The sequence below is a fragment of the Moschus berezovskii genome, chromosome 12, assembly GCF_049115385.1.
Source record: "Moschus berezovskii isolate FMDL1 chromosome 12, NW_MosBer_1.0, whole genome shotgun sequence".
NCBI lineage: Eukaryota > Metazoa > Chordata > Mammalia > Artiodactyla > Moschidae > Moschus > Moschus berezovskii.
In genome coordinates, this window is record NC_142471.1 from 16,206,881 (window position 1) to 16,221,452 (window position 14,572).

A 14,572-nucleotide genomic window follows, 5' to 3' on the forward strand; every position below is an offset into this window, starting at 1 on the left:
TGTTAAGTACATTCATATTGTTGTGTGACCAACCTCCAGAACTTTTTTCATCTTGCAACACTGAAACTCTGTACTCATTACAAATCCCTGTTCCCTTCTTCCCCAGGCCATGTCAAACCATTCTACTTCCTATCTCTCTAAATTTGACTACTCTGGTTATCTCATATACACATGGCAGTATACAATATTCATCTTTTTGTGACTGGCTTATTTCACTTAGCATATGGTCCTCAAAGTTCATCCACGCTGTAGCATATGTCAGAATTTCCTGCCTTTCTAAGCCTGAACAATATTTCATTGTATGTACGTATATGCAACATTTGGTTTATTCATTTGTCTGTCAGTGGACCCTTGGGTTGCTTCTACATTTTGGTTACTGTGAATAATGCTGCTGTGAACCTGGTATACAAATATTTGAGAGTCTGCTTCCAAAGCTTTTGTGTATATATACATATATATATAGTATTTAGAAGGGGAATTGCTATATCATATTATGACTCTATATCTAACCTTTTGAGGAATCTCTATAACTCTTTTCCCTAGCAGCTATAGCATTTTACTTTTCCATAGAGCACAAGCGTTCCAATTTCTCCATGTCCTTGCTAACAACTTTCTTTCCTTCTCTTCTTCCTTTGTCTCTTTCCCTCTTTCATCCCTCCTCCCTCCCTTCCTGTTTTTGATAGTAGCCATCCTAATGGATGTTCAATATATTCTTTCAAAATTTTTTTTTTAGTATTCATTTCAGGGTTTCCATAATTCCATAGTAGTAGTTTAGTCACTAAGTAGTGTCCAACTCTTGTGACCCCACAGACTGTAGCCTGCCAGGCTCCTCTATCCATGGGATTCTCCAGGCGAGAATACTGGAGTGGGTTGCCATTTACTTCTCTAGAGATCTTTTCAACCAAGGAATCAAACCTGGGTCTCCTGCATTTCAGGCAGATTCTTTATTGACTGAGCTATGAGGGAAGAAACCATAATTCCATAAATGATGAAAAATTGTTGGCCACTGAGAATTGAAATATTTTTGAAATCAAAACTGCCTTTTGATCCTGTAATAATGTTTTAGAAAAAATAAAAAAGAGTTCTGCTAAAAAAGTGATACCTATTGACTTAGACCAGAGAAGGAAATGGCAACCCACTCCAGGATTCTTGATTGGAGAATCCCATGGACAGAGGAGCCTGGCAGCTACAGTCCATGAGTCACAAAGAGTTGGATATGACTGAGCACACAGGCACTGATTTAGACCAAGCAACTCTTCATTTTACTTGAGAATGAAGTTTGTTTCATTAAAAAAAAAAAACCTCAAAAGACAAACTCCACCAATTACTAGGCTCTTACCTGGTGCAGGCCTAATGAGGCATACATGGCCACATTTATTCTCCACGACAACCCATGAAAGAGATGCTATTAACTCGTATTCACAGTTCAGCAATTAGTGAAGCTGAAAGGAGCTACAGGTCCCATGGCTAGAAAATGCCAGAGTTGGGTTGTGAAGCTGAGTTGTGATTCCAAAAGTTGTGCTGGCTCTTTCCAGTCGGTCATATGGGACAAATATATCCAGATAGTGAGTCTCTTCCAACGTGAGCAAACACCAACTCTAGCTCTGAATCCAAGTAGCATAGTCCCTATACTCAAAATGTTGCCTGCAGACAATTTCCAACCAAAAGGAAAGAGCTATAAAACATCAGTCTTCTGGTTCTAACCTCACTCTGCTACCTCACCAAAAACCAAACAGAAGAGTGTCCATAAGTTGATCACACACCTTGCAACCCTCACCCTTGATGTTGCATTTAAAACCCCTTGCCCAAAACCCATCAAGAAGTTCAGGTCTTCTGAGCATTAGCTGCCCATCCTCCTTGCTTGTTGTTTAGTCGCTAAGTCATGGTGGACTCTTGCGACCCCATGGTCTGTAGCCCATCAGGCTCCTCTGCTCATGGGATTTCCCAGGCAAGAATACTGGAGTGGGTTGCTGTTTTCTTCTCCAGAGGATCTTCCTGATCCAGGGATTGAACCTGTGTCTCCTGAATTGGCTGATGGATTCTTTGCCACTGAGCCACCAGAGAAACCCATTCTCCTTGCCTGGCACCCTACATATAGATGATATACTTCCCTTCACCATACACAGACACACAAACGAAAGCTATAAAAATATTCAGTCTCTAAGAAAGTGGCTAGTTCAACTCTGACATTTTAAAGAACTCATGGATCTCATATTTCTTTAATTACGTCACTATTAGTGCTGAGTAAAAAGGAGCCTGCTCGTGATGATAGTAAAGAAAGCCCTTCCCTGCCGTAAGTATCTAAGACTAGAGGGACATATAGTAATTGAACCAAAGGGCGGATGAAAAATTCAATTATCAAATAATAAATTGCTTTCTATACATTGAGGAAAGTTGTTTTTAAATGTTTAATTACTAAAAATGAGTTAATGATATTAGATTTCCAGGAATCTTTCTAAAGAATGCTGCAACTTTACTAAAACAGTCTCTTTTTTTTCTAACTAGTCCATCTTTAAAACAATCTATCTTTTTACTCTAGTAAAATTTCTTAAAAACAAACATATGAAGGTACCTTATAGTTATAAATTTTCCACACTCATGTCATTTCTGATAAATCTGAAACTAATTTCTGTGTTGAATATTTTTCTTTCCCTTCCAGAAAGTAAGTCACTCTGCAGGGTCTGGAGATGTCAGTGACCATGGCACTGTTAGTCCCTCAGCTATCCTGCCCTCATTTGGCCTTCCAATAAATCAGATTCTTGCTGAAGTTTCAAACATCTTAAAAAATGGAAATAATGGTTTTGAAATTTCTAAAGAATGATGGACTGATAAGAAAAAAAAAAAGCCAGTTTACTGCAAGTGGCCTTATCTATGTGCAATGTTCTTATTCTAAGGAGATGGAGCTCCTCCGGGGACAATGAAGACCCCAGCTACCCGGAGGCCAACATTCCAGCCTCAGGTTCCATCTGGCACTGAGCTAGGGGCTGATGGTCACAAACCGAGGCATAAAAAATGAGTTAGAAGCTCTGATTCAAATGTTTGATTCTTCCATCTTATGCTCAGTAGGATCTGGAGCAAGGAACTTCTTGCGACTTCAGTTCTCATCCGTAAAACTACCTATTCTTGTGGGACTCAAATGATGCACTCTAGGAAAGTATTTTGTAAGCTGCAAATATGATAGAAATTCAAGGTTATAATATTAAGGACTTATAAATATAAAGGTAGTTGTTACAAGCAAAATAATTAATGAGATTTCTGTGACTCAACTTTAGACAATTTATATAAACATTTTCTTTATAGCACAGCCTCAGTCCATGTTGTTTAATATGGTTGATCAGAAGAATCACCTGAGGGAAATGTATGATACCTTTTTGTCATATAGCCATTAAGTCTTTGAGTATTAAGAGTCTATTTCAAAGCATGATCATTAGGAATTCAACAATGCAGAACTGATAGAGACGATAAATAAAATGTAGTGGAAATGTGAATGCATTATCTTTAAAAATGAATCTGATCATTTGTCAGTTCTTAAGTTTGCTAATCTTTCAATTAGGGCTCTCCTGGTGGCTCAGACCGAAAAGAATCTGCCTGCAATGCAGGAGATCTGGGTTTTATCTCTGGGTAGGGAAAATCCCCTGGAGCAGGGAATGGCAACCCACTCCAGTATTCTTGCCTGGGAAATCCTACAGACGGAGGAGCCTGGTGAGCGACAGTCCATAAGGTCACAAAGAGTCAGACATGACTGGGAGACTAACACTTTCACAGTCTTTCAATTAAAACATCTTTAAATATGTGATGAGTTTTTTAGTAAATGAAAAAAAAAAAAACAAAAAAAACCTTCAAAGTCTTTAAAAATATATTGAATTCATTTTGCAACTGGCACAGACAGAGAACAAATAGCCAGCCGATCTAGGAAAGGCTACTGTCAGTTCTGGTTTTCCTGGGATGACCCTGGATTAAATCCAAAGCTTGGTACACACTTCCTCCAATGCTGGAATATTATGAACTACATAGTTTGAATGCGGTTTATTTTACTTGATTGTTTGTACTGTCTAATTTTACTTGACTGACTTAGTTTGCTGTTCTTAGCTCAAGCTCCACCACTCTGAAGCTGTATGATTTAATTGAAACAGAAGTTATTTAACTTCTTTCTCTCTGGTGTAAAATGAAACCCATACCCGCATCTCACAGGATGACTGTGAGGAATAAATGAAATAATGTATAGGAAACTTACTGCAGTACCTAGTAAGAAGTGAAAGCTATTGATCTGAATTTTGGATAAGTTATTTCCATCTCATATTTCAGTTCTCAGTAATAAGAACTAAAAGACCTTCAGGGTCTCCCAGTCTAACCACTCTGAGGGATGTACCATAGGGGAAGCCTGATGCCCTCTGCAGAGGAGTCCCAGAGTGAGCCCGAACTGCTAGGCCCTTCCTCCCCATCTGGGGACATTCTATCTCTCCATCTCTCGGCTATAGAAAGATGATCAATCCAGCAGTGCTGTCTCTGAAGGAACAGCATTGGCTCCACTGGCATTCTGGTTGGGACACTGTTACTGGCATGGAGATGTCTCTGAAGGGGGCTTAGCCATCCCAGCCCTCTCCTGTTACATGCCAGCCATCATTCCACTTCTCCATTTAAAGTCTTGCAATGACTTTTAAGAACAGAGAGCAGAATGGTGGGGACTAGGGCATGGAGGTGGTGGGTGAGTTGGAGAGATGTTGTTTATAGGTCAGTCAGTCAGTCAGTTCAGATGTTCAGTTGTGTCTGACTCTCCGCGACCCCATGAATCACAGCACGCCAGGCCTCCCTGTCCATCACCAACTCCCGGAGTTCACTCAAACTCATGTCCACAGAGTCGGTGATGCCATCCAGCCATCTCATTCTCTGTCGTCCCCTTCTCCTCCCGCCCCCAACCTTTCCCAGCATCAGATACGAACTTGCAAATAGTAGATAAATAAGTTGTGGAGATCTAATGCACAGAATAGTGATCACAGTCAACAATACTGTATTACCAACTTCAAAGTTGCTGAGACTAGATCTTGACTGTTCTCACCCTCAAAAGAAATAATTGTGTGACATGTCAGAGCTATTAACTAATAATACTGTAGTAATTGGATTGTAATATATAAACAAACACCTTTTGTACCTCAAACTTACAAAATGTATTATGCTGATTATCTAAAAACAAACAAATAAACCAACCCCAAGCCCTGCAATTACACCCTTCCACCTTCAGGATCCAGACCAGTACCTTCAGTCCAACTGGGTTTTCAGGGAGTCCCTCCCACTGGCATGAACTCACCATTCATCTCCAGTCTCATTTCTTACGTACAAATGGGCCTCAGTCTCCAGTTCTTGGAGTTCACTCTAATCCCTTTACATCCATCCCAGCTTAGCTTTTCAATTTTTTTTTCAACTACGCAGGGACAGGCTGATCTCCTACCTGAACTTGTTTTCTTGCAACCTACGACTTTGATTTGGGAAAGAGCCTTTAAATGATTGTGCATGTGTTCCCAAATTCACCTCTTGCAACATTTTGGTTCTGCAAAGTCCTAAATGCTTCCCTCTAAGTGTCCCTTCACCCTTCCTGTATATTCTTCAAACCACCAGAGGAAGAAGAACAAGACTTTCTCATGGAAGAACTATGATGCCCAGGAGAAAGGCAAGGCTGCACTTGAGTTCATCCAAGAGTACCTTCTGACAACAGGGAGTGTGAACAATGGTCCGAATGTTCAGCAGGGGTGGGGTGGGGGGCGGTGCAGTGGCCCTCGGCTGCTATTTGCACTCACTGGAGGAAATGAAAATTCTACAGTTAATGAATAATTCCCTTTTAAAGTGCAAATGAATAAAATGAGCCCTGCTAACTCCTACCTTAATAGAACTTTATTTCACAGAATTTCAAAATAGGATTTATTCGGGTCATTTAAAAATGTTCTCAGAGCAACAATTCTAGAGCAGCACTGTAGGGAGCAGGGCGTATACTCTAAGAGGAAAAGTGAAATATGGGGAAATACGTACTTTCCAATTTCTGTGATGTTTTTGTATTGGTATTCTTTCTGTCTCAAACAATATCATATCAATGGCTTGGCAAAGGCAGACTTCCTCACGCTGACAAGCATGGATGCAAACAATGTAACTCCAACATTCTGGGAAGCATAGTTTCTGACCAGCTCTGGAAGTATTTGAGAGAGTAGCCATGGCACCACTTGTCTGACACGGGTCACACTTGACAGGTGAACGTGTCTTACAGTGATAGGTCCCCTTGAGGAGGCAAGCATTAATCACCAATGCCACAAATGTGGCTAGGACACTGGCCCGCAGGCTGAGCAATTTATGTGGTCAGTCACAATGATGCTGTGCATTGGTTACTACTGCTGGACCCATTTTGTGGATAATAAAGTTGAAGCATACATAACTTGCCCAGGAGCATATGAACTAAGATACAGTACCAGTGTGGAATTCCAGCAGTCTGACTGCCGTGCTGTTTGCTTTGACACTGTTCTACACCGACTCTCTACTGGGAAAGGCCTCCATCACTATCAGACAAGGTGGTAGAGCAGAAGGGAAGGGCGTGCAGTTGACTGATCTCTCCCTCATCTGGCGACTGGAAAACTGCAGTTGGATGGTGAAGAGACTTGCCCTGGACCAGATAATGAATGATGACACAGCCAGGATGAGAGCCAGGGCTCCCGCATGTATCTGAGGACGCTGCTCCTCACCTCAGGTTGCTACAGCTTAGAAACGTCACCTTTCCAAAAAAGAACAACACAGATCCCAAACCACACAGTAAGATGTTAATAAGCTCCAATGTACTAATGGATTTAAGATAAAAATATCCCTTAAAAAATTACATAGGCAAACCTCCTTTGATGTGGCATTTGGGGAATTCAATGGAAAAGGCAGGAAATAAGAGCGCATGGCGTGCTTAGAGCAATCCTCTACAAAAGGTCTATTCCCCCACCACTCTGCCCTTGCCTTACTGGTTTTGTTCTTCCTGAGATGTTAGTATCACCATGGCAACAAGAATATGCTTCATGAATTAGCCACATGGTGACTTTCCCATAACACATTCCTTTGCTAAGTGCTCCCCAATCTTCATCTTCATTCCAAAGGAGGTTTATATAACCCATTAAAAAAGTATCTTTAATGCTATTGAGTCTATATTAGGAGATAAATACTGTATTATATTTGAAAACACATATCAATAAAAATGAATGTGTGTGTGTGTTTGGGCTCAACCCAAGTTAATGAATGACATCTATTAGAAAAATAGGACTGTAGAATGCAGGAAAATATATTTTTTTAATGTATTTGCAATGACAGCGCCACACAAACCACAGCAAAGTCTCCAGAAGTCCTGGACCCTTATAAAAACACGACAAAAAGTCACCTTCCTGCTGGAGCTACGCTCAACTCTTCTCCTTCTCCATGTTTGAGTAGCTGATGTCCGTTCCTAGCTCTGTATGGCAGTGGCCTTGACAGCTCATAAACTGAGGTGCTACCTCAGACACCCTTAACCGAACAAAGCTCGGCAGCGGCTCTTGGCGACTAACCCTTTGTCCTAGGTTTGTCTTCCAAGGTCAACTAGGCTGCTCAGTTTGAAACCAACTTGCCCCTCAGTGTCTGACAGTCAATACCTGGGTTTGGTGCACGTGCCTATACCTCTCTATTAGAATCCTGTGGATCTCTCGCCTCCCTTAATGCAGCTCATATCAGTTTGGGAAGCGGGACCCTGACACCATGTTGAAGCTCAGTCTGAAATTCTGACAGACCAGGAAGAGGACTGGGGCTTGAAGAAAGCAGGTTTAAATAGGTACTGGGTGCCCAGGAGTCGTGGATAAGGAGGCCTGAAAGTTATTTGTTTGTTCATTCTTGAATTCAATAAATACAGGGTTAGCCAAAAAGTTCATTAAGATTTTTCCATAATGTGTTACAGAAAACCTCGAATGAACTTTTTGGCCCACCCAATATAATAGTCCTTCCCAGTGCTAGGTGCTGGGTTCAGCTCAGTTCAGTTCGGTGCTGGGTTACATGCCAGGAATTCCAAAATGTGTAGTAACACATAAATCTGTCCTTGAGGAACTCAGGGTGCAGGAGGCCGACTTCATGATACTCCTATGTAAGCCTGAATAGGACTGCTCAGATAATCACATACATTATTAAAGAATTAGGGGAGAGTCTGTGTTGTATGGTTGAGCATTTTGGGGCCTCAACAATTTAATAGCATCAGGACAGTGGGTTAATTGAGTCTCAACTTCCGCAGAAGCGCTTTAATGTTTGCTAGGTGGAATTTAACTGAGAAAGGAAATCTCCTGATAATGTTTATCCATAGACATCGTGCTGCCCCCCATGTTGACCTCTTATTTGGGCAGAATGTAAAATCTGACACTTGTATGTTACCATTAATGGGATTAGTAGTTCAACTGTCTAAAACCACTGTTCTCACTTTAACCAAATAAAGTAGCCTTTCTTATGACTTAAGTGAGTTCCAAAAGTGGCCAAGCCTCTGCTAAACTGTTCAAAACATCTAGAAAGGCAGTACAATCGGACATGTTAACTGTGATACACGTGCCAAGATCTATCACATGCAATTAGGACATCACACAGCTCAATAGCTGAGCCACAGTCTCTCAGCATCCCTGGACTAGGCGCCTTCACAGATGGAGATTTAGGTTGTATAGGATAGTAGGAATTGAACATTTTGAAATGTAGTTACCAAAGATAGTATCAACTATAAAACTCATCATTCTTAACTAAGTTTTCTTTTCTGTTTTTTTAGCTGCACTGTGTGGCATGCAGATCTTAGTTCCCTGACTAGGGATTGAACCTATGCCCCCTGCAACAGAAGCACAGAAGTCTTAACCACTGGACAGCAAGGAAGCCCCCCAAACTCACTATTCTTAACAGAAGGATTCACATGGTACATGAATTGTATTTGAGTTATTTTACACACAAAGTGACTCTACAGATAATTAAGATTTTCTTTGTCAAAAAGTGAAAATTACATAACCCATGCTTCCCTTTCTATTAATACTCTATGTATCAAAGTCCTTAGAGACTACATTTATTCTCCAGTTGTATTCACTAGTCTTTTCTAGCTGGTTGGTAACATTTACTTTTCCTTTTTCATTCTTACATGTCTTACTGTGTAAACCTCCTGAAATCCTTCTGGAAACAAATGAGGTGTAACACTCAAACACATAAAATCCCTAATCCTTTCAGAGATCAAAACCAAAAAGTACTACATACCAAGACCAATAGAAGGATATTTTATTCAATTATCTTCCCCAAATGGGAAGGTAAATAGTAATTTACAAGAGAAAGGTCAATGACAAGAGTGAAGATTAAGTTAGGTGGTCCATTACATTTGATGAAAAAACTCTTAGCCAGCAAAGTATTCATCTATCTTCTTCAATCAATAAAAAGGAATTTTGCAGGCCTCCAATAATGTAATTTGGCTTTTACTTACTAAAGTGCATAAATGCTCCTGACAGGAATGACAATCAGTAGCAGTTCTGGTGTGTCTTAGTCACATTCTCTTTCCCAAGAGAGCTGGGATAATTTGCTAAGAGAGCAAGGGTCATGCATAAATTCAGATGGTGTCAAGGCCATCTGAGCACACGAGTGCAGACAGCAAAGTGTGCTGACGCTGCACTGCAGTATTCAGCACTTACTCTATTTACTCCCTGCAGCAGATGCACGAGGCTGGACAGGTCTCCATGGATAATCCAAAAGGAAATATTTAAGATGTCAGAAAGGATATCTTACATAATACATGACAGAATTACAAAAGTCAAAATTTACATCATAATAAAAATCTAAGGAAAGGGATTAATGGAACAGGTAAGTATGCTGCAAAGCAGTTACCATCACTGATACTAGGGGTATACATGTACCACTGGCTAGGATCTGCTTTCTTGCTGCCTAAATTAGCTAGCACTGCAAAGAAGCATAGAAAGCAATCCATCCTATTGTGTTCTACCTTTAGGCACACCATGTCTGGTTCTGCCTCCTATTGGCTTTGGACATGTATGTGGACTGCATGCAGGAAATGATTCCAGAAGGGTGATTCCCCACTGCTAACCCCACTTCTCTTTGCCAGCAGGTAGCCATCCATTCTCGAGGTCATGCTCTCAGCCCATAAAGAACCTCAAGACTGTATCTGCCTTTCTTCAGTGATCTGTCACGGCCAGGAAGCAGATATCATGGCCTCCCTCAGACAATGGTGGCTGCTGTTGTTTTTTAACTTGACCTCTAACTTTCTAATCAATACCTCTATCTCAACCTGGTTCCCGAAGAACATGATTTATTGTTATGATTTGCAGCTAGTTCTCAGAAACTGAGGCTTACTGATCCTTTTTTGCTTTGACCAGGCAAAATCGGATCCCATCTGTGTTCCAGGGCATCTTCCTTTCACCTGTTGTTTCTGCTACATCCCTGAGAGAACTCTGACCTAGGAAGACCTGGGAAGGGAGAGGACTCTGTAACACAAAAGGCTAGATGCCAGATTATTACATAATCTTACTAGAGATTTGGAACCCACAATGTGTTTGTGGAGGCAACCGGTACTTGCCTCTGATTAAGCTCTTTATGAAGACCAGTCCAGCTCAGACCTCCTATAGCAAGCCATCCATCAGCCACTGGGCTTTCTGGTAGAGCAACAGTCCAGGCATCCTAGTAAGTACAATCAAATTCTGCCGCAGCCTTCAGCTCAGAATGCTATGAGGCCTCACTAATTAGGAATGACTGGGCGTAAATGCTTTTTTAAATCAGCAAAAGGTCTGAAATTTAACATTTTAAACAAAAGTACAATGCAACTATCTTAAATCACATATGGTAATTCAAACAAGGTTAACAACAATGGTCTGAGGTCTCCACTGATCTTTAATCGATAAATTAGCATTATTTGTAATTACCATAGTCATTGTTTTAATGTAAATGGTGCTTTGGAATTGCTTGAAGGAGGCTGAAAATACTGTAATTTGTCCTCTTAAATTGCTTAAACATTGTCCCAATCTTCTTATTTTCAGCAGCATCAGGAAATTTCTGAACAATGGCACCCAGACAAACTTCAAACACTAGCCTGACACAAATTTTCTAAATGTCCTAATTAGAAGATGTGACTTAATGAGGTTTTCTTTGAGTTAGAGAAATGAAACCAGAAGAATGCATCTTACAGACACAAGGTTTGTTCACATCGGCATGGCCTGTTTATACATGACTGAAAGAAGTGCTTAACTTTGTCCTTCTAAATGTCACACAAGCCCTTGGGTCTGCTGAAACCCAAGGATGCTATTAATGCAATAAGAACATATACAGCTCTAGAGTGACAAGAACTGCCTTATTTAAACTAATAAAGGCTTTTAGCAGACTGAAAACAATCGGATAGGAAATAGCTTTTATGTTAGTACAATGTTAGTTCTTATTAATTTCTATAGGACTAATGAATTATAAGAAGGATGAGAAAAATGAACCCCTAACATCATCAGAGTGAGACAGAAGACTGGAGGGGTGAAAAGCTTTGGGGCTGAAATTCTGCCTTTTCTCATTTGCTAGCTCTATCATCTGGACCAGCTATTTCTTGTCTCTAAGTCTTGGCTTCCCCTTCTGTAAAACAGGGACAAAAACACTTTTCTTGACATAAGAATACATGAAATAAAAATGCTCAGCTTGGCATCTGCTTCACTGCTAGTACTAGTATTATGATCGTTCTCCCTGTCTGGTCTATTGCCACTTCTCCCCTAACAAGTGAGATTTTTAGCAAAAATAATACTTCAAATACTATGTTCAAAATCATAGTGTTGCTGCTGCTGGTGATGATGTGTCAGATGCTGTGCTAAGTGTTCTCCACATTCTCCTGTTTCTCAGTGACCCAGTGCAGGAGTGCTGATGTTACTTTATTATTACGATTTGTTGTTTAATTTCACAGTCCACGTTAACTTCATCTTATCAATGAGGAAAGTGATGGACACAGAAAGAAAAGTTAAATCCAACACAGGAACCCAGGGAGTCTGAATCCTGAGTCACCACATCCAACCACTTCTATATTCTGCTTCCTACTTTGTTTCTATGTCTGATGATACTGTTGTTGACGATCAAGCCCAGCCCAAGACTGGTTTCTACATTCAGTGCCCTATTACTCTGGATGTCTGAGTTGCTGTCCAGGGGTACATGTGATACTGTAATTCCTTTCGCTATGAATATGAGCTTATTCGGGTTACAGAATCTTGTTACACATTCTCAAAGTTTATAGGGGATAGAAGATAAGAGCAAAAGGTGGCCTCTATTATTTGGGTTCTGAGATTTGGGCTTCAAATCCAGTTCATTCCCATCTGGAAGATCAAGACCCTGATTTCTGTGCTATCAGACCCATTTCAAACACACTCAAATTTCAGCTTGGAGGCACAGCTTGTAGTTTCCAGATGTGATTATTTAAATCACATCTTCAACATGTCACTTATTTATCACACACCCCATCCCCACTTCCGATCTTGGTTTTCTTTTCCTGCTAGAAAATAGGCATACCTGTCTACAAGCAAGAAAATGCACTAGGAAAAGTAGAAAAACATGGCTTCCACTGACTGGGAGGACCCTTGGAGATCATCTGGCTTGACCTCCTCCTCATGTTGAGGGAGTAGGGTTAAGAATCATTTCAAATGCTTTAAGGGCACGTCAGATTGCAGCGCTCTTACCCGTGCAGTGAAGTCCACGGCAGCTGCTCGGTTTAACAGCAATGTGGCTACGTTGATATTTCCATAGTGAGCAGCTATGTGGAGCGGAGTGAAGCCACTCTGGAAAGAAAACACAGCAGACGTTCAACTGATCCCTGTTGGCCTCTTGTCTGACACATTAATACCACAACCCTGCCCAGATCAAAACGAGGAAGCAAAATATGCTGAGGTCCGCATTCCATTCTGTACTAGGTTTCTTTCCATTAGTGCCAATTGCTCATAGGATATCAGAGGGATGCCAAACTCACAGGGAAAGGAATAGCCAGGGAGGAACCAAGGGTGGAGACTGAGCCATTTTTGTAATCTGGGAGCAGAACTACACAGAAGCCAACATGTCCAAAAGTTAAAATAGGGGTGACAAGAAATATCTTGATAGCTCACAGAACATTCGATGAGTACCACTGTTTTATATTATTCATGGTAGAAGTGTCCACTGAAACTGTCAAAATTTCACTAGTATTAAATATTCAATATAGAGTCAAATTAGCCAACAGTAAAAGCCAATTTTAATGATAAAAGCAATTTGGGGGGAAGAGGTGCTATTACAATTGGTCTTGAATCATGGTGAATGCATTTCATAAAGAAATTGACAAGCTGGTCTCTTTATTAGCAAATGCCTATTCAATGCCCATTTTTCTGGATTGTTCATACCAAGATCATTTTACTTCCTTGAAAAATGCTAAAACATGCAGCGATTTACTTAGTCCCCAAAGATTTCAACCTTACAGGAACTAGATGCATTTCTAAGTCGTCAGCAAGCTTCTCAGCCATGCTAGCGGTCTGACTGACTCTTGTCAAGGGTGGGTCACAGGGGACCCTTCCGAGGGAACTTTCATTTTGCTGACACCACTGAGGGCGAGTGTCATGCAGAAATCTAAAGATTCAATCCTAGATGAGTAGAATGACAGGGTTGTCTGCAGCTGTAGGTAGAGCTGAGAAGGTTCTCAAGAAGTGTCAAGATGCTTCATGTCACAGGACTCTATTGCAGTACTCTTAAGTTTCAAGGATGCCTAATACTCCTCCTTTCAAACAGCAGGTTCAGCTGCAGAAAGCCCTGGTAATCAAACTACTATCTCCTCTGGCACATGCTACTTTCAGGGTTGGGGTAGGAAGCGGGTATCTAGCCTACAGAAGGCAATGCAAAGAAGAAGGGAAAGAAATGAGGCAGCAGCACTAAGGAATGGGAAAATGATGATGCAGATAGAGATCAAATGTACACGGATATACACATATATATACCTCTGTTGTTCTATTCACCACCATCTAGGTTAACACATTTGGAAGCAAAGAGGAGGAAAAAATGAACGGTTAGTCTGCTATCGGTGATCCCGGATGGCAGAAAGCTCATGGCAGCTAAGTAATGCAGATGGAGGCTCTAACGGCAGCACAGGAGGCACAGAAAGAAAGCTAGACTGAATGAGGGCGACGCGATGGCCTATCCCACAAGCCGCGGCTCCGTCACAGACACGTGCACGTAAAGTGTGTCCAGACAATGCGAGCTGTTGGCTGGGACTCTGGCTGCTGGCATGCCTTCTGCAGCTGATCAATACTCAGTGCATTGCCTACCGTCTTAGATATCAGCCAGAACTTTATTTGGCACACACTGCGGCTAGCATTTTATAATTCTGCACCTTGATGTTGGAACTGAAGTGCTCAATACATTAAAAATGCATGTTCAAAGGAAGGACATTATGGGGTGTCTCTCGATCGATTTCTGTTGAGGTGGCCACCCATCAGCACACATAGGGCAGCACCCACAGGTCCCTCCCAGCTGTTGACGCCAAGGGGAGGGGTGCTGCGCCTTCAACTGGATGACTTGGGGGCATGATTTGATGCCT

At 41.2% G+C, this 14,572-nt stretch overlaps 1 protein-coding gene across 12 annotated transcripts in view; it reads right to left on the bottom strand.

Moving 5' to 3' along the window:
• The window catches only part of ANK3 (ankyrin 3), a 765,692-nt gene that overhangs the window by 229,612 nt on the left and 521,508 nt on the right, over positions 1–14,572 (bottom strand). For all 12 annotated transcript variants that reach the window (XM_088841902.1, XM_088841899.1, XM_088841900.1 and 9 more), the window contains one exon: positions 12,696–12,794. In XM_088841902.1, coding sequence (XP_088698028.1) covers positions 12,696–12,794 — 99 coding nt within the window. The remainder of the gene's footprint in view (positions 1–12,695; positions 12,795–14,572) is intronic.